Raw genomic sequence first — 24546 nt, forward strand, 5'->3', positions numbered from 1 at the left:
ATGGCTAGGGGTAATCTTATGTAAATAACTTCAGAAAAAGGGGATCAGCGAACACCTTGGTCCTCTATTTGAAGGTATAATAGGATATAGAGGTTAACGGTTAAGTTTCAGGGAGTACCAAAGCCCCCAGAAACAGGGGATAAGACGAAGAAGGGGAAGGACAAAAAGTCGCTGCTGAGTTGCAAAATCCCCCAAACAGGTGGATTTTATTATATTACCAGTCCAACACGGACCATTATCTCTATCGGGTTCATAGTAAAAAACATCAAATCAGACCGTCATCAGGTCGACAGAAGAATCCCAAGGGAATTCGCCCAAAGAAAAAAACGAAAAGAAAAAAAGAAAAAAAAAAAAAAAAAACGAAAACAGAAAAGGAATGAGTCAAAGGAAAGGTTATATGCTTGATGAAGGACGACAGGAGGTATGAAAGAACGCAGTGCTAAGACATAGATCTTCAAAACCATGGCGATCTTGCCATTCTGCTTAATGCACGCTATAGTCAAAGTGAAGCACCCATCTTCTCTTTCAATTCCAGGTCTGGGATTCAAATAGATTTGTAATTACGCCATTCCAGCCTTTTGGTCCAAATAGATTTATGTGCGCCCATAATGGTTAATAACCGACGTTAAATACGAACAAGAGGAGGAAGAGGATGAAGTATTAAGAAGAGCCAATGGCGACGAGGAAAAGACATGAGAGCTGAAAAGGCGTGCAGTTAAAAATGCAAGATAGGAGAAAAGATCCGTGGCCCTGATGTCAGAAGGAAAAGAGAGGGAGAGAGAGAGAGAGGTTTTGAGGTAAGAGAAAAAAGGAGAAAAGGGGAGGGAGAGAAAACAGAAGGAGGGAAAGAGATGAGCCCGTATCCCAGTTATGGAAAGGGCTTCAACCAGACACTGTACACGCCAGTTCATAGTCCTTATTTCTTCCCTTTCTGGTTTGGAACCTGCTTCAAAATGTCATCAAAACTCATGTTGGGATTGAACCTGCTGATGGGCCTGGCAGGTGGGTCAATCGGGGCAACACCAGCTGGTAGCGGAAGTGCTTCTAGACCAGGGTAGATTGAGTGACGATGTTCCGCCCGGCTTCTCAGGGCTGGGGAGTTTGTCCGGGGGATGACTGGTGGAGGCGTGAGGCCATTACCTCCTGGTGCCAGGAGGGGGGTGGGTTGTTGCTGTTGATGTTCCGCTGACGAACCTGCGGACGATTGCTGGGCCTGGTAGGGCGAAGACAGTGACGACTCGTTATCATAAGGATCCTCAACCGTCGGGGGCGCCAAAATGGCATCCTTCTCCGCCCATTGCTCGGCAACCTGCCAGCAGTGACTACGCCGATAGATGCCCTCCACGCCATTGATGACTACATCAGACGGCAGACTGACGACACCAGCCCCTCCTGCCACGCCAAACCAGCTCCGTGCCACTTTGCCATCATTCTGAATCCAAGGGGCACCACCCCGAGGGGCGATACAGCAGAAGTACTCGACTCCATCCGTGTACTTGACATCCTGCACGTCGACCACGAGGAGGGGAAGGGACTGGATGACACAGTACAGGAAAATCCATTGGCCACATCGAAGATCTATAAGGTCGTTGATAGTCTTACCATGGCCACATCGACGCTCAAACTGCATAAATGACTCAATGAATGGCGTCGGCTTGAGACTCTCACGGGTGTAGGAGCCCATCAAGACAGCATTGATATCGGCATCCTTGAGCTTTTTTGCGTTCTTTTTGGCTTCCTTCTTAGCATCCATAGGCTTGCGCTGTAGCGGTTGCAGAGAGGGGAACTGCGGGATATCGAAAGGGATGGGAGGCTGGACGGGCGGTGTGCTTCTATCATACTCGCTCAAGACCTGCCGGAGTGCCCTGTTTGTCATTGTATTGAGGTCATCAGCTTCTGCTACCTCATCGGCACCCATATCTACAGTTCGGGTAGTGAGGGAAGACCGGTCGACCAGCATGTCGTAGAGGTTGGCGAAGTCACTATATAGCTCCATCAAGACTCGGCGATTGAGGCCGTTCTCTTCAAACTGGTTTTTCTTGGACCGTGCCTTAGGAGGCCAGGAGCCATATCTTTGTCGGTAATACTGGATGGTATGACGCCGCATATCCATAAACGCAGCCTTCCACGCTTTAAAGCGGATCACCTTGCTTTCGGCAGACGTGGTTGAATTGGCAGCGCCGGCAAATGCAGAAGGGAAATCGAAGTCATTGAGCTTGCCGTATAGGACTCGGAGACGCGTATCCAGATCGATGAAGCCTCTTTCCAGTCGCTTTTGGGTCGCAGCGCTGATGAGACCGAACTTGGGACTTCTCAGCTGCTTCAGTTCATCCAATTTACCTACACCATGAACGAAACCTTCAAGATACAGCGGGAAGAAACGCAGACGCTCTCCCAGAACAATCGCTTCTATCGTCTTCTCTCGGCTTTTGCGAACATCTGCCAGGTGTAATTCGTCGCAATAATTGCCAAAGCTCGTTGTTGCGGTTTCGCCGAAGTTGGATCCGTCGAAGTTAGTGAATTCGAATCGAGAGAGTAGTGTAGCGACATCCATGAAAATAGCGAAAAGCGAAGGGGAGCGAGGCGTTGCAATTAGCGACTGTCCTAATAGGAACGCAAAGAGATTACGGAATAATAGCAGAGTTTCCGTGTCCTCTTGCGAGATGCGGCTATTAGGGTTGGAAACATCGCTATTCAGGGGGATGGGTAGGTAAAGATGAAGTTCCTGGATCTCGTCCTGTCCGTCATCCTCCACGAAGGCCATCCTCCTACTACTGGTGCTGTCATTGTCATTGTCCGGCAATCGGTCTTGAGGAGTCAGGGGTGGTGATGCAGGACCCATGACAGGGGATGCCAGTGATAGATTGCGAGTTTGCTGTTCGATGGATCCTGGGGTCCGGGGGTCGGTCCCCCGGGCAAGGAAATTCAGGGATGGCGACTCAGCAAAGACGGTTGAATCGACTCTGAAGGAAGCGGGTCTGCCTGTATTCTGGGGGAAAAGATAGACGTATGTGTCGCCATTTTCGTTCCACAATTCAGGAATCTAATGGATTCCAGGGTTAGTGAGACTCAAACCCTCCAACTTTGTTGACATAAGAGGGTAGAAAATTCCATAGCTCGTTACGTACCTGTTCCCCTCTGGATAGTGGCTCCAGGTCATATAGGATTTTTTGATCTAACCCAGCAATCCAAGCGCTAGGTAATGAAGGACTCGTAGGCGCCGTTCTAGTGTCTACTGAGCTTGCCCGGGCCCGTCCGGGAATCCAGCTCCTTCTCTTCGAAGGAGTTCCGGGCCGTGAATCAGGACCAGTTCCGGGCACAAACAGGCCCGCGGAGCTAGAAGGCCTGCTTCCACTCACTATGCGGCCTCTGCTTTGGGGTCTTGAGTCTGGCGAGCCGGGCGCGCTTCCGGCTAAATCCTGGTTCACGGCGAGAAGTGAGGGGGGCGGCGGAAGAGGGGCATCCAAGTCAAAATTATCATTCGGGATTGGCGATATAGGCGTTCGGGATTCCGAGTAGTCGACACTAATTGGATTAGATGCTAAACGAGCCGATCGCGAGCTGCTTCGATAACGTCCATCTTGAGTCTGTTGATCGGGAGAAGCCTTCGGGGCTCCGGGAGACCCAGGCGACGACGGAATCGATGCCTCTTTGCTGGACCCCAACGAAAAAAGCGACGATATCCGCTTGGCCGACTTCACCGGAGCTGACAGCATCTTGACGGCTGCTGTTGGGTGTGAACAGAGGAGAGAAAGCGCGACGGTGAGACCAAAGAATGATTCGACAGCTTAACTCGAAACCTAGTGGCGGGCGCACGCAATCAAGGAAAAGGGGCGCGACACAGTCACGAAACAGTGAGGTCGAAAGGAATGCTGCTGAAGACCAACCATGCGAAAAATACTCTGGGTCGTGTTAAGGCAAAGAATTCCCAGTGGGGAGTCAGTCAGATGGTGAATACTCCCTCGTTGGTTGGATAGCGAAGGGAATGGATCGGCAGGAGGGATCCGAAGAATGATGAGAGAAAAGTTATGATGACAAGGGTTGGGAAGGGGTACGGAGTGTGACTGAGAGAAGGGGATTTGGGGGGTTACCCTGAGACTTGACAGAGCAAAACGATCCAAAAAGTTCCTCTGGAGAAATAATGGTGGTTTATTTATTATTATGTGATTTTGTTATGAAATGGGTTTGGGATACGGATTTTAGGTGTATTTTTAACCATGGGTGGAGCCACGGTATGGGCAGAAAAAAGGAAAAAATAATCGATGGTTAGAAGGGTAAGAAAAAACACTTCAGATCGAATGAGAACCATGGAAAGTGAGGTATTAAGGTGTAAATATTCAAAAACATGTACAAAAGAAAAGAGAGTGAAAGGCAAAATCATTCTTTTTTCTTAACTTGTCTGGAATTTCCCTTACTTACCCCAGAACATTCTCAGTCCCCTTTCCCCTTTGATTCTTCTTGTTATATACATACTCTCTGTGTATACTCTGTATGATCATGGGAATTCACAGTACAGTTTCTATTATTATTATCAGAGTATTTGAACTGTTTGTTCAACACTGTGGTAAATTTTAATAAGCGGGTCCTATATTTTTCTGTTTTTTTTTTTTTTTTTTTTTCCTTTTTGCTTTTTCACTTCTACTACCTTTCTAGAGCTTTTTTCTTACGGAGAACGGAGTACTACGGAGTAAAAGACCTGTATCACTCTTGTCCGCCATCCACAGATACCAAACCGGTTGAAGGAAGTGGGCTGGGGGGGAAGTCGGGAGAGGCTGTGCTTTTTTCCTGGTTCAGGAGGCTCAAGGATGGCATCATCACCTGTTGGTTTGATCAGTTTAGATAATGTCTCCCAAGGCAGAATTATTATTACTGTGCATTCTTTGAGGATATTAACCTACCGTTGGTCAAAGCCTTTTTTTTCCCTTTCCATCGGTCATCTTGTTTTTATTCTTGAACTGGGTTAGGGAATTCTCTTATTCCTTGTTTTTCCACTACCATGCCAATAATACCAGGCATCAAATCATATACAGCCTCAAGAGTCGTAGCCGAACTGATTGTTGGAACTTGGAACACTAATAGTACTCCTCTAAGCGGTCTAGTTGGTAACATAACCCCTGTCAACACGCTCTCCCGGTCCTCCGGAGCTCTTCGGAGTCTTCCATCGAGATCCAGAACCCCGGGTCTGTCGCCTATGGATCATTCAATAGTGACAAAGTAAATAAATTAATATTTCCAAGTGGTTCCTAGCTCGGGCATTGTTGTTTCGAGAAGGAAATGGCTTCGAAATTTATAATGCATTTATTATTTGTCTCCTTATACGCATTTCCTTCTGCACGGTCTTCTAGCACTTACACCAGCACTATAATCATATATATTATCAGGTTAATATAGGATCCTGTACGGTCAGAACTGCTGACGCTGACAGGTGGATATACTTTTCTATCCAGGGGCACTCCGTTGTGAGCATAACTTTTTTTTTTTTTTTGCTTTTTTTCGCCCCTCCAAAATCCAGATCCTACTACGTAGTAGTATTGTTCTCAGGCTGCATTTCGGACAGAATTCTAACCCACAAGCGCCGACTCCCTTTCCACTTTCGCTTAGATCTAAGTGATTAATTGTCAATCCAATGAACTTATCCGGAAGCCTAATGCTCTAACTGGAAACCTCCTCTTGAGTCTTGACTCCGTCGATTCTTGGGGGTATGTAGGTTACCTGGTAATACCCGGATAGAAGACCGTTGTGGGAAAAGAACTGGAGGAGGCACACGCTAAGAATAGCAGCGGGCCTATGGTACCGCGCACTACTCCGTATACATACGTATGACTACTACGTAGGTACTTCATCCCTCCATGGCCCATATTAATTGAGCATCATTCTGTACATCAGTAGTCGATTGGAGAAACAAGGCTTGACGTGTCACTTTTAGAACTTTTACTTTCCAGGACACATATGCTACAACTAAAATCTCAAGGTAAATGACGAGTCTTTTTGCAATATACCTTCGTACGCCGCAAGTCAAATTATACTCCTGGTAAATACCAGTACAACAGACCCGGTCTTTTTTGTGACCAATTATTATTTGGAGAGGAACTGAGGATTTACATCACCGCCTTCTACTATCATCCGGTACCTGTGTCTTGGCGTTCGTATACTGTCACGTCGCAATTTTGCCCATCCTCACGTCTATCAATAATGGACATTCCGGTATCCGAGTCGACCTTCGCTGTTGCATCGTCGGAGTAAGCCGAAAAATACAAGGAAACCAAGAGCGAAGTGCATGAGCCGCAATCTTCAACTCCAACAAACGGAATAAGGCAATGTTGCTGACGTGGTTGCCCGTGATATATAATTGTATGCAAAACTGAGGAATCTCACTGTACCAACGGTGCAAATAAACGATCACCACCGGGTCATGCACGATTGTCATTGATAGGCCACAGAGAGATTACTATTGCTACCTTATTACCCACATTCACTGCCATCAGATATCCATACACGATGGAATCTCCAGAAGAGGTCAACCTGTTTCGTGGCTGGCCGAACCCCGCCTTGCTGCCCACAGACGCCTTAGCTGAGGCCTCCGCCACAGTCATGGCTTCACCAACCATCCGAGTTCCGGCTTTAATGTATGGTCCCGATGAGGGTTACCAACCGTTGCGAGAACACCTTGCCCAATGGTTGACGGCTTTCTACCAACCCCGCCATCCTATCTCTTCCGAGCGCATCTGTATAACGGGCGGTGCCAGTCAAAACCTGGCTTGTATCTTTCAAGTCTTCACGGATCCATCGTATACTAGGAATGTCTGGATGGCGGCCCCCACCTATTTCTTAGCATGTCGGATAATGGACGATGCCGGGTTTGCTGGCCGCTTGAGAGCTGTACCTCATGATGAGTCAGGTCTTGATCTTACATTTCTCCGTCAAGAACTGGTTAAGGCTGAGGAGAAGGCTCAAGCTGAGCAGCGTCTTGAACCGGTATGACAGTTTTCTCGAGGGATTCAGGGCGTATGTCTACAATCATACCCGATTTCTCACTCGGATGAACTATATCTTCAGAGCAGTAAGGCTAATACCTCAAAAGATATACAAACTACCGAGACCATGGGCTAAAGTTTATAAACATCTTATCTACGCCACGCCCACATTTTCCAACCCCACGACCCTGACAATGTCTTTGGCGGATCGGGAGGGCTTGGTCCGCCTTGCACGAGAGTTTGATGCTCTGGTTGTGACAGATGACGTCTATGATTTTCTACAATGGTCACCTGATCCAGAACAACCACTAGCACAGCCCGACAAGGCTCAGATCCCCCGTGTAGTGGACGTGGATCGCTACCTTGATGGTGGCCCTAAGGATGAGTGGGGCAACGTGGTAAGTAACGGAAGCTTTAGCAAGCTAATCGGACCTGGCGCAAGAACTGGATGGGCAGAGGGCACCGAAAAATTTGCCTATGGTCTATCACAAACGTATGTGTTCAACTTCTCTTTGAAGTGAATGACACCACTAACGGTCGATGAACAACAGAGGCTCCTCACGGTCAGGAGGCGCGCCATCACAGTTTTCGGCCGCCATCATTGCTCAACTGTTCCCCACGGGGTTCATCCAAACCTATGTCGACCAGGTCTTGCGACCAAGATATGCAGAGCGCTACTATCGCCTGATATCTGCTGTCCGTGAGCACCTTCTTCCCCTTGGTGTAACGCTTCCATCCACCTCGTTAGAGGCTGTGGGAGGGTATTTTGTCTGGATCCAACTACCCCCACCACTACAGGCGGATGATCTTGCGACCGTAGCGCTTCGAGAGTATAAGGTGAATGTTATTGCTGGTAATAGATTCCGTGTTCAAGGCGACCCCGACACTAGAAGGAACAGTTTTAACCGAAGCATACGTCTTTGTTTCGCCTGGGAACATGAGGAGAAGTTAGCGGAAGGGGTGCGCCGACTTGCATGCGCTATACGCTCCGCATTGAAATAAACTCTTCGTCATAAAATCACAACGTATTGCGAGGGACAGATTTCAAGAAATTCCAGGTCGCAACAACCAAGGGTGGGCGGCGGATCGATCCGCTCCGGCCCTTGGGCAGACATTTCTTGGGTTTTTGATGTGGTTGCGTAGCGGTCATTGGTGCCAAGAAGGGGGTTCTGCCAATTAGCAAGTGAGGGTAGATTACTTGGGGTATCGCCAGGCGCCAGGCGTCAAATGACTCTTGGGTTGTGTGATGCGGTCAATGGCTCCATGGTGACACTGCGGGGTGCAGCAAATCAAGCGAGTCGGCGGATGCAGAGGCGCGGGTGACCAGTGCAGGTGCAGCTGTATTTACGATATGAGCTGTATATTATAGGCATACGTTTGTAGAGGCAAGTAGAGTTGAAGCAAAGACGACGTAAACCGGATTACCGAGTCAAACAGTTTGAGCGAGAGTATGTAGTCAAGGGGAGCGACACACATTCTTCGTCCCGCATTCAGGGTTCCTACCACGCATTCTCGACGCCAACAATTTTCTTGGAAGTCTCATCATACGTTTTGGACCCTTTCCATATTTAATGTCTTGGACGAAACACTGGGCAGGGGCGCTCCAGGTAGCTTTTGGCGGGAAATTACGCGTTGATTTTACTCAGTAATAGAGTTCAATAAATCCAATCTTGCGGCAGCGTCGCTTCCTGTGGAACTTATTGGTGAAGCGCCGCGGGTAGTGCGTGTGGTGGAAATCGTTGGTCGCGGCATCGCGGGAGCCCATTAAAGCTTGGCTCTTGCAAGCTAGCATATAAATAGTAGAGCTACTGACTGTACCGCCGCATCACAACACCCCCTGGATAGCCGAGTGGGTCATGTATTCTTCCCACACGCGTCAAGGCTATTGCTCCTGTCGGCAGATTGGTGCCTGTTTTGCGCAGATTAAAGGGCAGGGCCCAAAATCTCGATCAAAACAAGCAGTACTATCTCCGCCGTGTAGATGCTGGTGGTATCTCAAGATAAAGGGATGTACAATCACTCGTATGACAAGTCCAATTATGTGTGTGCCCTGGTGTGGCGCTTTGTTGACATCGATGGCCCGAGGAATGTATGCGCATCCATGCTGGTTACTATGATCCAACGACAGTCAGCAATGGCTTTAGGGTTAATGTACTGCGAACTAGCGCGGCAATCTGCACAATTTCTCTAACCGATCGAGTAGTCAGTGGAGCTGTACGGCGTCTGATCCATACCAGTCGTTGCGAATCTCTCCCAAACAGCTCCATAGAGGATTCCAGAGAGAAACACTACCACGCGGTCTATTGTTTAGATGGCGAATAGGGGACATCCGTTTTTTTTATCATTCTCAAAGAGCTCTTGTCAATCTCTTGGAAGGGCTCATGTCCACCGTAAAAAAGGAAAACAAGGTATTGGCCACAGAAGGGAGAAAAAAAGCTCGCGCACATAGTTTAGACACGTTGGACAAGAATCTGGCCAAAAGAAATGTTGATCAAGGCCTTGGCTCAGCACTATGGTGATATATAGCCTGTTAGATCTCCAGATTGGGTGTCCAAGGCGCTCTCTCTTTCCCTCTTGCATTTTGTCTTTCTGCCCCTCACTCCTTTTGGCTTGTCTTCAGGCCAGCGTGTGTATTTTGTGTATTCCGTGCACTTATTGACGGAGTCATTCCTTGAAGCGCTCTGTATACTTCTCTGTATACCTAGCTTTCCATTCGGCAGCGATCCTTGTCACATCTTCCATTCTACACCGTCGTTCCCTCAAGGATTCTGGCTGGTTCCCACTTGGTATGATTCCCATGCGCTCCTTTTAATCTATGTTCCGCGTGCCTTAGGGAATTTGTAGTCGAATCATGCATGGCTAACGGCAAGTAGTCCACCATCATTCGTTTCATCCCCTGACCGAAGTGTTTCAAGCCTCGGTTGGTGCGTGGTGATCAGTCGTGGTCATTGGTCACCAGGGGTGGATCAGCAGGCAGAGTGGACTGGCGATTGGCTGAAGATTACCGATCATCAAACCCGAAAAGGCTATTTCACAACAATACCTGATTCAGTGGTGATCGATTGCCGTATTTACCGTATCCATTCACTGTCAATCGAGGCCTGGCCAGGCACAATAAGTATTCGACCTGGTCCATCACTGACAAAGCTATTCATTCATTCACTCATTCCTTTGACCTCCGGTAGTGTCTCTATCCGGTGTCTCGTCCATCCTTATTGTTCTTTTGATGATTCCTTTGTCCACCATTCATTGATATACTTCCGCAAACAAGCTGATTGCTATTGGGGAGAACACGACCACATTCTTTTTGTTCTTCGACGTCTTCCAAGGGATCCCCACTCATTTGACCATAGACATCTTCTGATAGTGTCGTGTGACAAAGGTTCAGAGCCCTCCTTGGTATAAAAATACTGGTTGGTGATCAGCCGATCAGGATAGCTTGAGTACCGGATACTCGAGATTGACTAGATATTGCACCTGTTTCCCACATTCAGTGAGATCTCTGCTGGTTCAGCGATCTCTTGGTCATCTCAAAGATGGCCTCTCTACACACAACGATCATGTTGTTCCTCGCCCATGTTTTGCTACTTCTGGGGTTGCCCGCTGGCATGGTCGGTGCCGTGCCTTTGGGTCAAGAGACGGATATCACAACAAATTTAGCTGCCAGGGCGGCGTCAGAATACTGGGTTGGAACTATCAAACGGCAGGGTGCTGTTGCTTTTGGAAATGGCACAGATTATCAGGTATATCGTAATGTGAAAGACTTTGGTGCTAAGGGTATGGGCTACCACGTTGCGTGAAGATGACATATGCTAACTGCACTCAGGTGATGGGTCGACGGATGATACTGCTGCCATTAACCAGGCGATTTCCTCAGGCAACCGATGTGGCAAGGGGTGTGATTCATCAACCGTCACTCCTGCCCTCGTATACTTCCCTCCTGGTACTTATGTCGTCTCCAAACCAATCGTTCAGTATTACTATACCCAAATCGTTGGCGACGCCGTCAACCTTCCTGTGATCAAGGCGGCGGCGGGCTTTGCTGGTATGGCTGTCATTGATGCCGACCCTTATGAAGATGACGGCAGCAACTGGTACACCAACCAGAACAACTTCTTCCGTGCCATTCGTAACCTTGTAATCGATTTGACTGCTATGCCTCAGGGATCTGGTGCTGGTATCCATTGGCAGGTGGGCCAGGCGACCAGTTTGCAGAATATCAGATTCGAGATGATCAAGGGCGGAGGCGATGCAAACAAGCAACAGGGTATCTTCATGGACAACGGATCTGGTGGTTTCATGTCCGACTTGACTTTCAATGGTGGAAATTACGGCATGTTCTTAGGAAACCAGCAATTCACTACACGGAACTTGACCTTCAATGACTGCAACACAGCCATTTTCATGAACTGGAACTGGGCCTGGACCTTCAAGTCACTTTCCATCAACAACTGCCAGGTCGGTCTGAATATGTCCAATGCCCCGCAGAATCAGACTGTCGGTTCTGTCCTGATTCTGGACAGTCAACTTACGAACACACCCACTGGTGTTGTTTCTGCATTCACCGAGAACAGCATTCCCATTGGCGGAGGTGTCCTGATTCTTGACAACGTCGACTTCAGCGGTTCTAAGGTTGCAGTTGCGGGTATTACTGGTAATACTATTCTGGCAGGCGGCTCAGTCGTGACGAACTGGGTCCAGGGCAATGGTTACCTCCCTGGCAGCGCGAAGCAGAAGCGTGAGGCTTCCGTGAAGGTGATTACCCAAACTGTGACAGAGACAGTGGAGGTCTGCACTGCCGATTATACAGACTCTCCGTCCGCACCAACAGCGCTTCCTTCGTCTTTGGGAGAGAGTCGTACTGCAGGGCTTTTGCCGACTCTTCCGTTGCCTAACATCCCACTCTTGAGCGGTTTGTTGTCCGGCTCCCAGTCATCTGCCACCCAGCCCGCTGGGGTACTGAGCAGCGAGGTCCCCGAGCCCACTGCCACTCCGTCAACTCCAGAGGAGGCTGAACCATCTACTGAAGTACAGCCGACGCCTCAGCCCTCAGCCCCTGCACAGTCACAGCCAGAGACTCCAGTTGAGTCCACCGTGGCCGCGCCCCTCATTCCCTCCCAGCCATCCCCAACTGTTCAGGGGTCTTCCTCGGTGGTTACTGGTCCAGCTTCGTCTTCGGTCGCTCATGCAACAAATCAATGCTCCGTCAAAACGGTCACCAAGACTCGTCTCCAAACTGCTCTCCCAACTCATGCTAAGCCCAGCTCCCTGCTCAATGGTGGAAAGGTTTACGAGCGCTCTAAGCCTCTGTATACCAGCTACGATGCCTCTTCGTTCGTCAGCGTCAAGTCTGCGGGCGCAAAGGGAGACGGATCGACCGACGATACAGCAGCCATCCAGAAGATTCTGAACAGCGCCAAGGAGGACCAGATAGTTTACTTCGACCACGGAGCCTACATCATCACCGATACCATCAAGGTGCCCAAGAACGTCAAGATCACGGGTGAAGTATGGCCCGTCCTGATGGCCTACGGCCAGAAGTTCGGCGATGAGAAGAACCCTATCCCCATGCTTCAGGTCGGAGAAGTAGGTGAGACCGGCTCCGTCGAAATCACCGACATCGCGCTGCAGACCAAGGGCCCCGCCCCTGGCGCAATCCTAATGCAGTGGAACCTCGCGGAGTCCTCCCAGGGCGCCGCCGGTATGTGGGACACCCACTTCCGCATCGGTGGATCAGCAGGCACCGAGCTGCAGAGCGACAAGTGTGCCAAGACGCCGAAGCAAACCACCACGCCCAACAAGGAGTGCATTGCCGCATTCATGCTCATGCACATCACGGAGAAGGCGAGCGCTTACATCGAGAACTCCTGGTTCTGGGTCGCCGACCACGAACTCGACCTCCCCGACCACAACCAGATCAACGTCTACAACGGTCGTGGCGTCTACATCGAATCCCAAGGCCCCGTCTGGCTCTACGGTACCGCCTCCGAGCACAACCAGCTCTACAACTACCAGGTCACTAACGCCAAGAACGTCTTCATGGGCCTCATCCAGACAGAAACCCCCTACTACCAGGCTAACCCCAACGCCCTGACCCCCTTCACCCCGCAGACGAACTGGAACGACCCCGACTTCTCCTACTGTAAGACCGACGGCTGCCGCAAGGCATGGGGTCTGCGCGTCCAGAACACCTCCGACATGTACGTGTACGGCGCAGGCCTGTACAGTTTCTTCGAGAACTACGGCCAGACCTGTCTGGCCACGGAGTCCTGCCAGGAAAACATGGTCGAGGTTGACTGCTCCGACGTACACATCTACGGATTGAGCACTAAGGCTAGCACGAACATGATCACGTCGAACAGCGGCGCCGGTCTTGTCCCCCAGGATGAGAACAGGAGCAACTTCTGCTCGACTATTGCTCTGTTCCAACAGTCATGATTTCTCTTTTTGTATGATGTTAGACTTTCATTTCTGATGTGTCCCTTGCTTAATCACTCGGCCTTTGCTTCTATCGCGTCGTTGTGGAGTAAATATTGGAATCAAGTGATGTATGATTCAATGTAATGGACTTGGTTTGCCTGTTTGAATGGACGCCTGGGCGTTGTACAAGTCACGACTGCGATAGAAGGGTCGTTTAGCACGGGAGGCACTGCTTTTTGTTCTTTTTGTGGATACCACTTCGTTGTTCAATCGTTAATTAGACTTTTGGTTCTATGTTAACCCGAAAAATGTCCTGGTAGGATATCACATTAATTACATCATATTAGAGTAAGAGACTCTGCTCGTATGGTAAATAACTGTCTCCACTGATAGATCTCATGCACATATGCACACATGCATGTCATACATAACTCCCGCTTTACATAGCATATAAACTAAACGAGAATAACTTCTCTTGCAAATAGCAAGACAACAATAAGCAGCAGAGAAAGCGAAGCTACAATTCCTTCTTCAGAAAATGCTCCGGCTTATGCGTCGTCTCATAATCGACATGCACATATGCCCTCTCCACGTCAGGCAGGGACTCTAGCTTCATCTGCAGTTCCTCGGCAACGTCGTGAGTCGCGCGGAGGGAATCATTGGGGTCCATGACAACATCGACTTCGACAAGCAGACGAGGTCCGGAGGTGTAGGCGCGGACCGTATCAATGGCGGTGATGAAGGGGGAGTGAGTCATTGCTGTGTGAAAGATCAGCATTAGAACTTGCGCTTCCGACCGTTACGGGGCACAATTGGGGAGTGGATAAGACTTACAGATATAAGTAATCAGCTGCTGCATTTTAGTATCGGCGGTGACACCAATCAAAAGCTGAAACTCGTGATAGGCAGTATAGAGCCAGAGACAGCTGACCAAGACGGAGAGAATGATAGCGCCCATGGGATCAATCCACCAGCGCAGCTTACTTCCACCGACCGAGGTCAGGATACCGAACCCGTTAATGAAGAGGTCATTGCGGTGATCTTCCCAGAGGATGCGGATCTGGGAGACCTGGTGGCGCAGGGCGAAGCAGTAGACAAAGAGGGCGAACTTGGTGCAGAAGGCAACGATAACAGCGACGACGGAGGGCAGATGGAAATCGCTGGTTTCCGACTGGGAGCCCTCGACCAGTTCACGGATGGAGAAGGCGATAATGATGAACGAGACGGCCGTCATGAGGAAGCAGAAGCAGATGTTACCCGCCGTTTCGATGCGGGCTTTGCCGGCGGGAAACTTGCGGGGGTCGACACGGTTGACGGCCTTATTGCAGAGGAGCAGGGTGAGGTTGGACATGGGGTCGAAGACGGCGTCGGCCATTGTTGTGAAGAGGGAGAGAGAGCCCGATGCAATGGCACCGTAGAGTTGTAGGACGGAGAGGATGACGTTCGCGGCGAAGCTGCCGTACACAGCGATTTTGTATTTGAGTTGGTTGTTGACGCTGATTTCGCGAGCGTCGCGGACGTGCTCTTCCACGGGTTTCAGCATGCGCTCGATGTTCTCGTTTTGCGAGTGGTAGAAGCCTTGTAGCTGTCTGGACGAGATGGCGGTGTCCAATGCCTTCTTTGGGTTCTTGGTTGCGCGGAGGAGTCCCCCCGGGCCGCAGCTGTCGCGTTTACGGGCCGTGTTGGCTTGCGGGTGGATTTGTCGGATTTCTTCATCGGTCTTGATCTTCGATGCGAGCTGGAAGGGGTCATTTTCGCGCGTGTATCGTGGTGGTGGTTGGCCCTCTTCATCGCTGGTGTTGCCGGTGCGGTGTTGGGACGCCTGCGGTTCTAGAGCGGTGGTGGTTGCTTCATTATAGGAGAGAGTGGATGGGATATGCGAGTGTGGAGGCTGAGGAGAGTTGAACGGGGACGGATGATGCGACATGCTCTGGCGGAGGTGAGATTCGTCCATTGTAGGAATGATTGATGAGTTGCAGATGAAGAGAAAGAAAGTAAGTAAGAAATGCAAGGGGGGGGTTCCAGACAAGAAAAAGTGATTGTGGCTGAGCTGCGGGCCGGCGTTCTTATCTCTTTGATAACAAACCAAATCGTTCATTTAAGATTCTTAAGTAAAAACGTAAATCTTTGTTCGTGGAGTTGAATGTAACCCAAGACACCTTAAAAAAAAGACAAATCCCCCCCAACATGTAAGTATACTCGATACGATACAAAATATACAGAATGTAAGTAAGACATAGATATAAAATGGGTGGGATTCTACCCGCATAATTTCCATATTGTGATCAACCTTGGAACAACTCCTGGTTGGAAGCTGCCGAAAAACCTTCCCAAAATATCCAGTCGTAACCACAGACCAAAAGAGTTCCCACCGGAATAAAACCTCTAATGTAAGCCGATGCTCTAGAAACAAGCTTCTGCGCGGAGCAATCTATTTGAATTTCGTCGATCCGGGTCGACAAATCCGTTGATTCCTACTGGCGCTGGTTCAAAATTGCAGGGGTAGCTCAGTCGGAATCTTGGCCCAATAACGAAGATACTCGCAATGGTAAATCGGTGAGACATCGACACTGGCTGAGATCCTGGTGGGACCGTAGGAGATTTACGTTTCATTGTTTGTTTCATGGAGATCCCTGAACCACTGTGTAGTTGTCCATCCATGCTAATTTCACCGAAGTAAGGGTATAGTTTTATGATCAACTCAACACTTTTGTCAGATCAAATCTCTTGATTTTAGCTGGTTCCGCTCAATATGGTACATTGCTCACTGAAGGTCACAAAACCTCTATTCTAATTTCATGTAAAAGATAATGAAGAAAGTAAAAGAGAAAGAAGAAATATAGACACAGAACATGTTCGGTTTTAGAGGGAATCCGGAATGTAATATATACAATTCCAAGCAAGGCTTTTGCGCATAAGACTGGGTTCCAGTGTTCAAATGTATAATGCAGGCAAATTCTATTCACGTGCTAGGAAATATATATAGATCTTTTCACACCCAACAGATTGGTAAATCACATCACCTTTTTTAAGCAATGTACTTGACGAGGGTCTGCAGAAGGCTGGCGATCCAGTTGAGCTTCTCCTCCGCAGTGCCGTCGGTGGGGATGGTCACGGTCGAAGCAGCAGAGCTGGGGGCAGAGGTGGCCGACGGCTTAGCGCTGGTGGCGAAGCCGCTGGGGGCAGCGACGTTGTTGCCGGTGGTTGGGGTAGCAGTGACAGCGACGCCAGTGGCAGTGGAGGAGGCAGTAGCAGCAGCGGTAGAGGCGGCGGAGGAGGCACCGGAGGAGGCACCGGAGGAGGAGCCAGAGCCAGAGCCGCTCATGGTGAAGTCAATGCAGGACTCGTAGGTCTGGTCGATGGACTCGGCGAACCAGTACCACTGGAGAACACAGGCACCAGCCTCGGAGCACTTGCTACCGAGGTCGCTGGGGAGAGTGACGCTGAACTTCTTGTCGGTCTCCTTGACACCGCTCTCGGTCGAAGCGTAGACGTCCCAGGACTTGAGGGCCTCGCCGATGACGGTGTTGGAGGCAGTATCGACGACGGAGACGTTAGCAACACCGGTGTGAGGAGCACGGATGTCGACCGTGAAGTCGACATTCTGGCCAGGGGTGTACTGGAAGACATTGTCCTTGTTGTCGTCGAACTTGTAACCCTTGCAGAGCCAGGCGTTACATTTGGCGGCATCGTAGTCGTTCTGGCTGCTGGCAATCTGCAGTTCACCCTGGACGTTGCCATAGTTGTCGGCCTGCTGGTTGTTGTACATCTGCTGACCACAAGCCTCCTGGAAAGCGGTGCCAGGCATACGGGCCTTGGGCGAGGTAACGAAACCGTGGCCATGAGCCATGGAGACAAGGCCGGCAAGGGCAAGGATGGTACCAGTCTGCTTCATTTTGAAGGTGTGTGTAATTGGTTGAGTTTTGAGTGAGATCGAAGAAAGAAGTTTTTCAGAGAATGGATCGGTATACCAGTATACCTTAGTCAAATGAATGTAGAAAGAGAAAGAATGCGACGGTCACGGACCGGGTAGTATAAGAGAGTGTGCAAAGAAAGAAGAACAGAATAAGCCTGCGCGTTTAGAGAACGAGAGAAAGGACGAGACGAGCGTTCTCACCCATCTATATATACGGTCGGCTCATCTATCATGGCCGGCAGGAGAGCTCCATCGGGAGCCCACCGTGAAACATCTCTAGGCACTTCTCAAGGAGACGGTTATCTCCCGAAGGGCCGAAGCCTTTAGAATCAATTACCCCGAGACTCTCCACCGGAGAAGGGCGTTGGACCAGGCCATTGTCGCAAGGGCTTAGCAAGAAATCAATAGTTAGTGGAACTAGATTTCGGTGGGCTCATTAAAAGCGACAAGAGACAAAGCGCCCAGTAGTTTCACCTTAATTGATCTAAAACATGACGGTGGCCGGTGGATATGCTTAGACCAGCTCCTGATGCTTGGCGCCTTGGTTAGGGTTTCAGCTTCATTAACCCGGCGGCTCCATCACATGTAGCCACGACTTTTCTCCGACGATTAGAATCCCATGGTGCTCTTGGGATAGCTCCTGATTGACCAGATCCGTATCCTTGGAGGAAAACTTATCGCAATAGTCCAGCATTAGCATCCTCATATAGATTCGCCTCCTGCGCCCCACTTCCTGAGTCAGTCCTTGAGTCTCCATAATCATAAAGAAAGGCCAACGGTCTTCGGAGTTCGTATCTGAAATAAGGCAGAAGCCTCGTACTTATGAGTAGGGGCAAATGAGCCCACTCTTTTAGTCGGAGCTGAGTTGCCGCTTTCTTTTTGGGCAAGCACTGGGTGTTCATTAAGTGATCTGTGCGATACACGGCTCTAAGAACTAGTACAGTCAAAACAAGCCTCGGGAAGTCCTCCGCGGATAAGGATTTTGTTGGTGATGAACAGGGTGTGGGTGCTCTGTTCGTGAGCGTTAGCATGCCAATATGTAGCTGCCATGAGCCTTATTGACCGCGCTTACCTCTCTGACAATCGCTGGCAACAAGCCTGGCAACTCTCTGTTTGAGTATGAATTTTGAACAAAGCCTGAACGACGTTTTTGCCACAGGGGAAATAGGTACATTGTCTCGTCTAAGCTGGTGCATATTATGTGACGCAGACCAGGCGTCATTTATCTTCTCAGATGCAACCAAACCAAAAACTTATACAAGTAATATTGCTCCGCGAAAGAGGTATCACATCAACCAAAAAAAAAAAAAAAAAAAAAAAAAAAAAAAAAAAAAAAAAAAAACAGATATAACTACATTCAAGCATTAGGAAAGGCGTTTAATCGTGCGGTTCAGAGGCATAAAGGGGACTGGCGAACGAGAAAAGCAACTTAAAGGGGGAAGACGCTCAACTATCCACCACACATCACGCGCGCTGTATAGGTCGCTGATACGGATCGTACCACGAGTCGTTCGCTGTCCCCTCCGTCCGTCCTTCTGGTGGGCCGGTAGTAGTAGTGTTGAAGTTATCGGCGAATGGGTTCTGCACCTGAAAGTCCTCCGACCGATACTCCGATCGGCCCATGCTGTTGTTCGTCGGCGTTGAAATCCCGCTGGGGCTTGACGCCGCTGGGGGCATTGCTGGTGGTATATAGGGGTTTTGCGTATCCCGCGGCGGCACCGGTGGGGGGGTAGCACTGGAAGCACCTAGTGGAGTAGTCTCGGACAGCGAGGGTGACTGGCTATCCGATTGTCCTAAGGCTCGACGCGCGTTAAGAAGAGCACGTTGGTGCCTAGATAGCGACATAGAAAGCTCATCATTCGCTTCAATCAAGGTCAGGAGAGTATCCTCGTCCGGTGGAGGGTTCGTCGAGTGTATATACTGCTGGATGGTGTGTGATGCCGACCGACATCGGTCAGAGAACTCCTTGATGAGCTCGTTCTCCGCCATTTCTGCTGGAGGCGTCGACTGAACGAACTGCACGAGCAGTTTTGCCGATGTCTTGGCTTCAGTGATACGAGCCGCGAGCTCATCCGGGGATGGCAAGGTTCCGGCCTGACGCGGGCCAAAATAATCCGGACGAGGTTGTTGTGGTTGCGGTGAAGTCTGGGATGAAACCTGGGACCTCCAAGTACTCTAACGAAGGGACCGTTAGCACTGTGGCACCAAGGTACACACCAAGCAACACATGGGTACATACTCCACTATTAGTCCTCTTGAGCTTGGTCTTCTCCCTGGTCCACATCTGTAGGAGTGGAGCAAGATCCTCGTCCCATCCACGCTGCATCTCCAAGGCATCCAGAGTCTGCCGAAGGAAGCCTTGCACATTCGAGTCTCTCGTCTGACGCAGGAGGTCTTTCACAGTTGCGACAAATTTGGCATCAATGTTCCGTGTAAAAGTATGGCCAGGGTTATCGACGAGTATGCGAATCAGCATGATCGCATTGTACTGTACATTTGCCGGCGTTGACGCTGGGTCGGACAACAACTTGCGAATGCGATGCGCTGCTTCCCTGGCCGCATTGGGGCTGGATTCCGCACTTTCGACAATAGCGGGCAGATGGACAAACTCATTCCCTTGCTGTACATATATTTCTTGTCAGTTATTGTTCGAGTCAATACGGTCGGGTCAGAAGCGAAGTCGATGCGCGAGGGGTAAAGGAACGTACGGCACTGCTGGGAGCTGCTTCGCAAAATGCAGTCTAGAACATCAACACAAATTAGTCTAACTTCCCAGGGGAAACACGACAAGGGGCTTGGGATTCGAAAACGAACCACTTCTCTCAGGACAATACCCTCGGGAGAATCCTCAGCGTATGACGACGGACCTTCCGGTGTTGGGCCTGTTCTAATGAGTAACCCATTGGACGTTGCGGGATGAGTCGCGATACATACCGGACCGCTTGCTGAAGGAGGTCAGAATGCGCTTCATGATTATAAGTCAAACTCCCCGAGGCGCTGGCGTTTACGATACAATAGAAGAAGAGGGAAGCAGAAGTAAAGCCCCCAAACACCGACACGGTAGGGAAAGTAAGAAAAACAGAAAGTTAAGCACGAGGGTTTGATGGGGTAGCGTCGATAGATAAAACAGGGAGGTCTACTAGTCTTGTGTAGGCTTAGTGTTGGTTCTTAGACCACTGAAAGGCAGAAACCCTGTCATCACTCAGGTTGTCACCTAGAGAAAAGTGTGGCAAGCTGTTGTGTGACACGCAAGCACTAGTCTGTCCACTTGGGACGATCCATATGCCACGGTCATGGCATAGGTTACTCGGTTGAGGTTGTGCGGAGGTTCTCCATTTGTTGATGCCTGGGACTGGAGGACGATCCCGCTGCTGCGTCATTCCCCCAACGGGCTCATACGTATGCACATCGACTTTAAAGATCTTACACCAGTCACCTTCCTCATCACTGCACCCTTGATAGATGGAATCCGTTCGCCGATGCCGATGATCTCGGAGCCATACCGAATAATCGTTATCTTGAGGGTCTGTGGCTGACAAGACATTGCATCGCCACTCTTGGCTTCAATCAGGCATCACTCAAGATATATATACTTTCCGTACAGCAAGCTGATCACCACCACCAATTGGAAATCTCCGAGTGGAGTATAGTATTGCATAAAGAGAAAGAGGCTTCTTGGCTTTACCTTCTGACGACTAGTATGATGTCTCTATATTGTAAACGCTCTTCCATAAATTAACTAGACTACGGAAGTCTCCATTACGGTCTAACCTACGTATTCAGCACCCGACGGTAAACATGGACGCATGTATGACTGTTCTAGTACAAGCAAGATCATCGGCATTTCTCCCGAACCTCATTAATATAGATTTCCGTATGCCATTCGTGAAACAAAGCTCAACAGTATCCTGAAGTATGAGAATAGAATGTCCGATCCAGCCTGTACCTAGCCAAGCATCCAATTGTTGCAAGGCACCATGGGTGGTCTGCAAAGCCAGGGGACTATTGAAACAAATGATCCCTTTCTCCGAGAAATCACATAGTGATTGTGAGATATTCGGGACATGATCAACGCTTAAGGAGATATTCATGACAAGAGGGAAGAACTGATGCTTCCACCCATATATTTCGAAGAGTTGTTCAGTTTGTAGAAATTTCTTTTGTATTCCTTCCGTAAAAAGGTATTTGTTCCGTACAACAGAAAACTCCGGCTTTCCCATTCATTTTCCGACTACCTCATCCCCGACACCCATGAACCGCTTATGCCTGGATGGCACGGCGGACCTGGAGGCCACGCTGACGGGAGGAGAGGTGAGCCTCCTTGGCAACGGGACCCTTCTGGACAACCTCCTCACCCTCAGTAAGGATAAGCTCGATGTGGCAAGGGTTGGTCATGTAGGGGTTGATCTAAGCCTCGAGTCAGCAAAAGATATCAACCGGAAATATGGGGGAAACATACACGACCGTGAGCACGGTAGGTGCGTCTGCGGCCCTTGGGGGCCTGGTTGACCTGGATGTGCTTGACAACGAGGTTGCCAGTGTCAAGACCCTTGGTGTCGGCGTTGGCCTCAGCGTTCTTCAGGAGGTCGATGAGGAACTTGGCGGACTTCTCGGGCCAGCGAGCCTTGCTAACACCGAACTGCTTGCCTGTAGAATTTTGTTAGCGAATGCCGTGCCCTACGTCCCTCGCCAAACGCTATGGTCCATTTCCCAGCACACGCCACCCAAGTCACATCATAGCCAGAATCCCTCCTCTTTTCTCCCGTATCTTGCACAAATCCAAACATCCCATAAACCGTCCCGAACCATAATCCACCACATGTAAAGAAATATCAGCCACTCACCCTGAGCGCAACGGCCGGTGCTGCCAGCGAACCTCCGCATGGGGACAGCCTCGAGCTTGTTGGTGACGTTGTCAAGGAAAGTAAGAGCACGCTGGAGCTTCATGCCGTTGATGGCCTGAGCGGTCTCACGGGTGTTCTTGAAGCTGACGCGCAGGTAAGAGCCCCGGGCGCGGGCGCTCTTAGCGGCCGGAATGTCCTGAGCAGCGTAACGGACCTGAAAGACGAAAAAAATCCTGCATCAGCAAAGCCATATTCCTCTATCTCGAAACGCAATTGATGGTGGCTGGAGTGGGTGTGGTGATGGCAGGGTCGAAATATCGGGATAGGCCACAGAGCCTAATCTTGGGATTGACAGGATCGAACATGTTCGGTGCAAAGATGTCTCTTTCACTGGTGATTTTTCTCCATTCCTTTCTTTCCCTCCCGATCAATCGAATCCAAAAACTTCAAATAAAGCACTCACCATCTTGATGTGGTTGCCGAGCGGGGTGGTCCTCGATGTCGGGTGAGAAGTTTTGTCGCTTTTCTTTCGGTCGGCCGCTGGAACTTCGAGATCGCAAGTCTCGTTGTGGTGCGCTTTTTCGCTCTTGGCATTTCCTAGGGTTAACCCTTTAGCGAGCTCAAAGCGGACTAGGGCCGTTGCTGGTAAGGAAGGGTCACACCGCCCGGCAGTACCACTTGCTACGGACAGGGCCGCGGGCCAAGTCTCGGCCTTCTGGAGACTGATTAAGACATCAACGAAGCTACAGGGCACTCATATCTAACCCAGGGAGATTGTACTGGATCCAGAAAGCTCAAACTGATTATGACATAACTCTTTAACAATTTATTCTATCAATTATATCTAATCTAATCTCCAACCTACATCTAGAACACATTCTTCTGCTCAGGGACCAACGTGATCATCTTTCCCTTCTCTACCGCTGAGCGCAAGTTGTTCAACACCAACAACTCCATATCCTTCTGTGTCTCATATGTCATGGTTCCAATGTGTGGCAACAGCATCACCTTGGGGTTATTCACCAAACCCTGCTCTACAACAGGCTCATTCTCATAGACGTCCAAACCAGCGGACAAGACCTACCCAACATTAGATATCTTTAACACGTGGAAACAACAAACGCTCAACTCACCTTTCCGGAATCCAAAGCAGCGACCAGTGCCTTTTCGTCAATCAGCGCACCACGAGCGGTATTAACAATGACAATACCGTCCTTCATCTTCTGGAATTCCTTCTCGCCAATTATATGACGGGTAGAGGCATTAAGAGCGAGGTTCAGACTAAGGACATCCGAGCTAGCCAGCAATTCATCAAACGACACGTATGTAGCGTCTCCCTCGAGCTCAGGCGACAGTCGGGACCGGTTGTGGTACTGGATCTTCATTCCGAAGGCCTTTGCGCGGTTGGCCATTTCCTGAGACAAGTCAGTTCATGATCTGGCGCAAGGAAAGCTTTGGTCCTTACCCTGCCGATTCCTCCCATCCCGAGAATTCCTAGCACCTTTCCTTGGGGATCACGGCCCAATGTAGTTTGGCCTTGCCACTGACCTGTGGTTCGACTATCAGCTACCTCTTGTTCCAATTCCTTTTACATGTTGTAGATACTCACCCGCCCGGAGAGCAGACAACGGCACGTAGGCCTGCCGCAAGGCACCGATCATCAAAAAGATGCCCACATCAGCTGTAGCATGGTTAACAGCGACAGGTGTACTGGAAACGGCGATTCCTGCATCGATTATTAACTCGTCAAACCTTCGCTCATCCGCAGAAGACAAGGGTATAACGTACCTTTATCTGTGCACCCCTTGACATCAATATTGTCATACCCGGCACCATTATGACAAATATACTTCAACGACTTGGGGAGAACAGCAAGTAACTCTGCATCAAAGGGACCCGTAAACTATGCGCGACTTAGCATGCACTTGCACTCTGAGCTTAAACCTTCACCATACCTTCGTAGAAGTATTGGAGCGATAAATAACCAGAACATCATCATATTGACCCTCCTTGCAATTGCGGATAAAGTCCTCTCTAGTACCGCTGGGGAATTCCTATATAATGACCCGTCTAAGTTATCTGAATTCAATCGTACTTGCCACTGGAATAACTCCTACCGTGAGCGTCAGAATGGACGACAGCTCCTCCCACTCCTTGCGGGCATGAGTGATTTCGCCAATCAACAGTGCGGAAGGCATGATGTCAGAGTTGGAGCAAACGTGGGGTTTTGGTTTCTTGGACTGTAGGAGTAGCAAAGGGTATACGGAGAGGAAGAAGGAGAAAATATGGAAGAAGGGGGAAGTAGACAAGAGGAGGAGAAATTCCTATTACTGGTCTTTTAAGAATATTCCAGTCAATGATTATGTTTCACTGAGTGATTGATTGATTGATT

At 49.6% G+C, this 24546-nt stretch overlaps 8 protein-coding genes across 8 annotated transcripts; 2 read left to right on the top strand and 6 right to left on the bottom strand.

Moving 5' to 3' along the window:
- Positions 1-916: 916 nt before the first annotated feature.
- On the bottom strand, positions 917-3160 carry AO090011000360 (uncharacterized protein; the record flags this gene model as incomplete). The annotated part of the gene is made up of 2 exons (XM_023232909.1): positions 917-2982; positions 3076-3160. The coding sequence occupies 2 exons, from the start codon at positions 3158-3160 to the stop codon at positions 917-919; spliced, it is 2151 nt and encodes a 716-aa protein (XP_023093469.1).
- A 3338-nt stretch (positions 3161-6498) lies between these two features.
- Positions 6499-7976, top strand: AO090011000361 (aminotransferase-like domain-containing protein; the record flags this gene model as incomplete). Its single annotated transcript, XM_001825957.3, has 3 exons — positions 6499-6975; positions 7082-7467; positions 7526-7976. 3 exons carry the CDS (start codon positions 6499-6501, stop codon positions 7974-7976), a joined length of 1314 nt encoding a protein of 437 aa, XP_001826009.1.
- Positions 7977-10510: 2534 nt separating this feature from the next.
- Positions 10511-13412, top strand: exgO (exo-beta-1,3-glucanase Exg0; the record flags this gene model as incomplete). Its single annotated transcript, XM_023232910.1, has 2 exons — positions 10511-10751; positions 10801-13412. 2 exons carry the CDS (start codon positions 10511-10513, stop codon positions 13410-13412), a joined length of 2853 nt encoding a protein of 950 aa, XP_023093470.1.
- Positions 13413-13911: 499 nt separating this feature from the next.
- Positions 13912-15348, bottom strand: AO090011000363 (cation diffusion facilitator family transporter; the record flags this gene model as incomplete). The annotated part of the gene is made up of 2 exons (XM_001825959.1): positions 13912-14153; positions 14229-15348. The coding sequence occupies 2 exons, from the start codon at positions 15346-15348 to the stop codon at positions 13912-13914; spliced, it is 1362 nt and encodes a 453-aa protein (XP_001826011.1).
- A 1074-nt stretch (positions 15349-16422) lies between these two features.
- On the bottom strand, positions 16423-17289 carry AO090011000364 (lytic polysaccharide monooxygenase; the record flags this gene model as incomplete). Its single annotated transcript, XM_001825960.3, has 1 exon — positions 16423-17289. The coding sequence occupies one exon, from the start codon at positions 17287-17289 to the stop codon at positions 16423-16425; it is 867 nt and encodes a 288-aa protein (XP_001826012.1).
- Positions 17290-18774: 1485 nt separating this feature from the next.
- AO090011000365 (GAT domain-containing protein) lies at positions 18775-19299 on the bottom strand (the record flags this gene model as incomplete). Its single annotated transcript, XM_001825961.3, has 1 exon — positions 18775-19299. The coding sequence occupies one exon, from the start codon at positions 19297-19299 to the stop codon at positions 18775-18777; it is 525 nt and encodes a 174-aa protein (XP_001826013.3).
- Positions 19300-21570: 2271 nt separating this feature from the next.
- Positions 21571-22620, bottom strand: rpl17 (60S ribosomal protein uL22; the record flags this gene model as incomplete). The annotated part of the gene is made up of 4 exons (XM_001825962.3): positions 21571-21717; positions 21770-21957; positions 22155-22368; positions 22618-22620. The coding sequence occupies 4 exons, from the start codon at positions 22618-22620 to the stop codon at positions 21571-21573; spliced, it is 552 nt and encodes a 183-aa protein (XP_001826014.1).
- Positions 22621-23021: 401 nt separating this feature from the next.
- AO090011000368 (D-mandelate dehydrogenase-like dehydrogenase) lies at positions 23022-24352 on the bottom strand (the record flags this gene model as incomplete). Its single annotated transcript, XM_001825963.3, has 7 exons — positions 23022-23234; positions 23288-23569; positions 23620-23702; positions 23764-23880; positions 23943-24057; positions 24110-24208; positions 24272-24352. The coding sequence occupies 7 exons, from the start codon at positions 24350-24352 to the stop codon at positions 23022-23024; spliced, it is 990 nt and encodes a 329-aa protein (XP_001826015.1).
- Between the last annotated feature and the right edge of the window lie 194 nt (positions 24353-24546).

The sequence above is a fragment of the Aspergillus oryzae genome, chromosome 7 (genome assembly GCF_000184455.2).
Source record: "Aspergillus oryzae RIB40 DNA, chromosome 7".
NCBI classification, from domain to species: Eukaryota; Fungi; Ascomycota; class Eurotiomycetes; order Eurotiales; family Aspergillaceae; genus Aspergillus; species Aspergillus oryzae.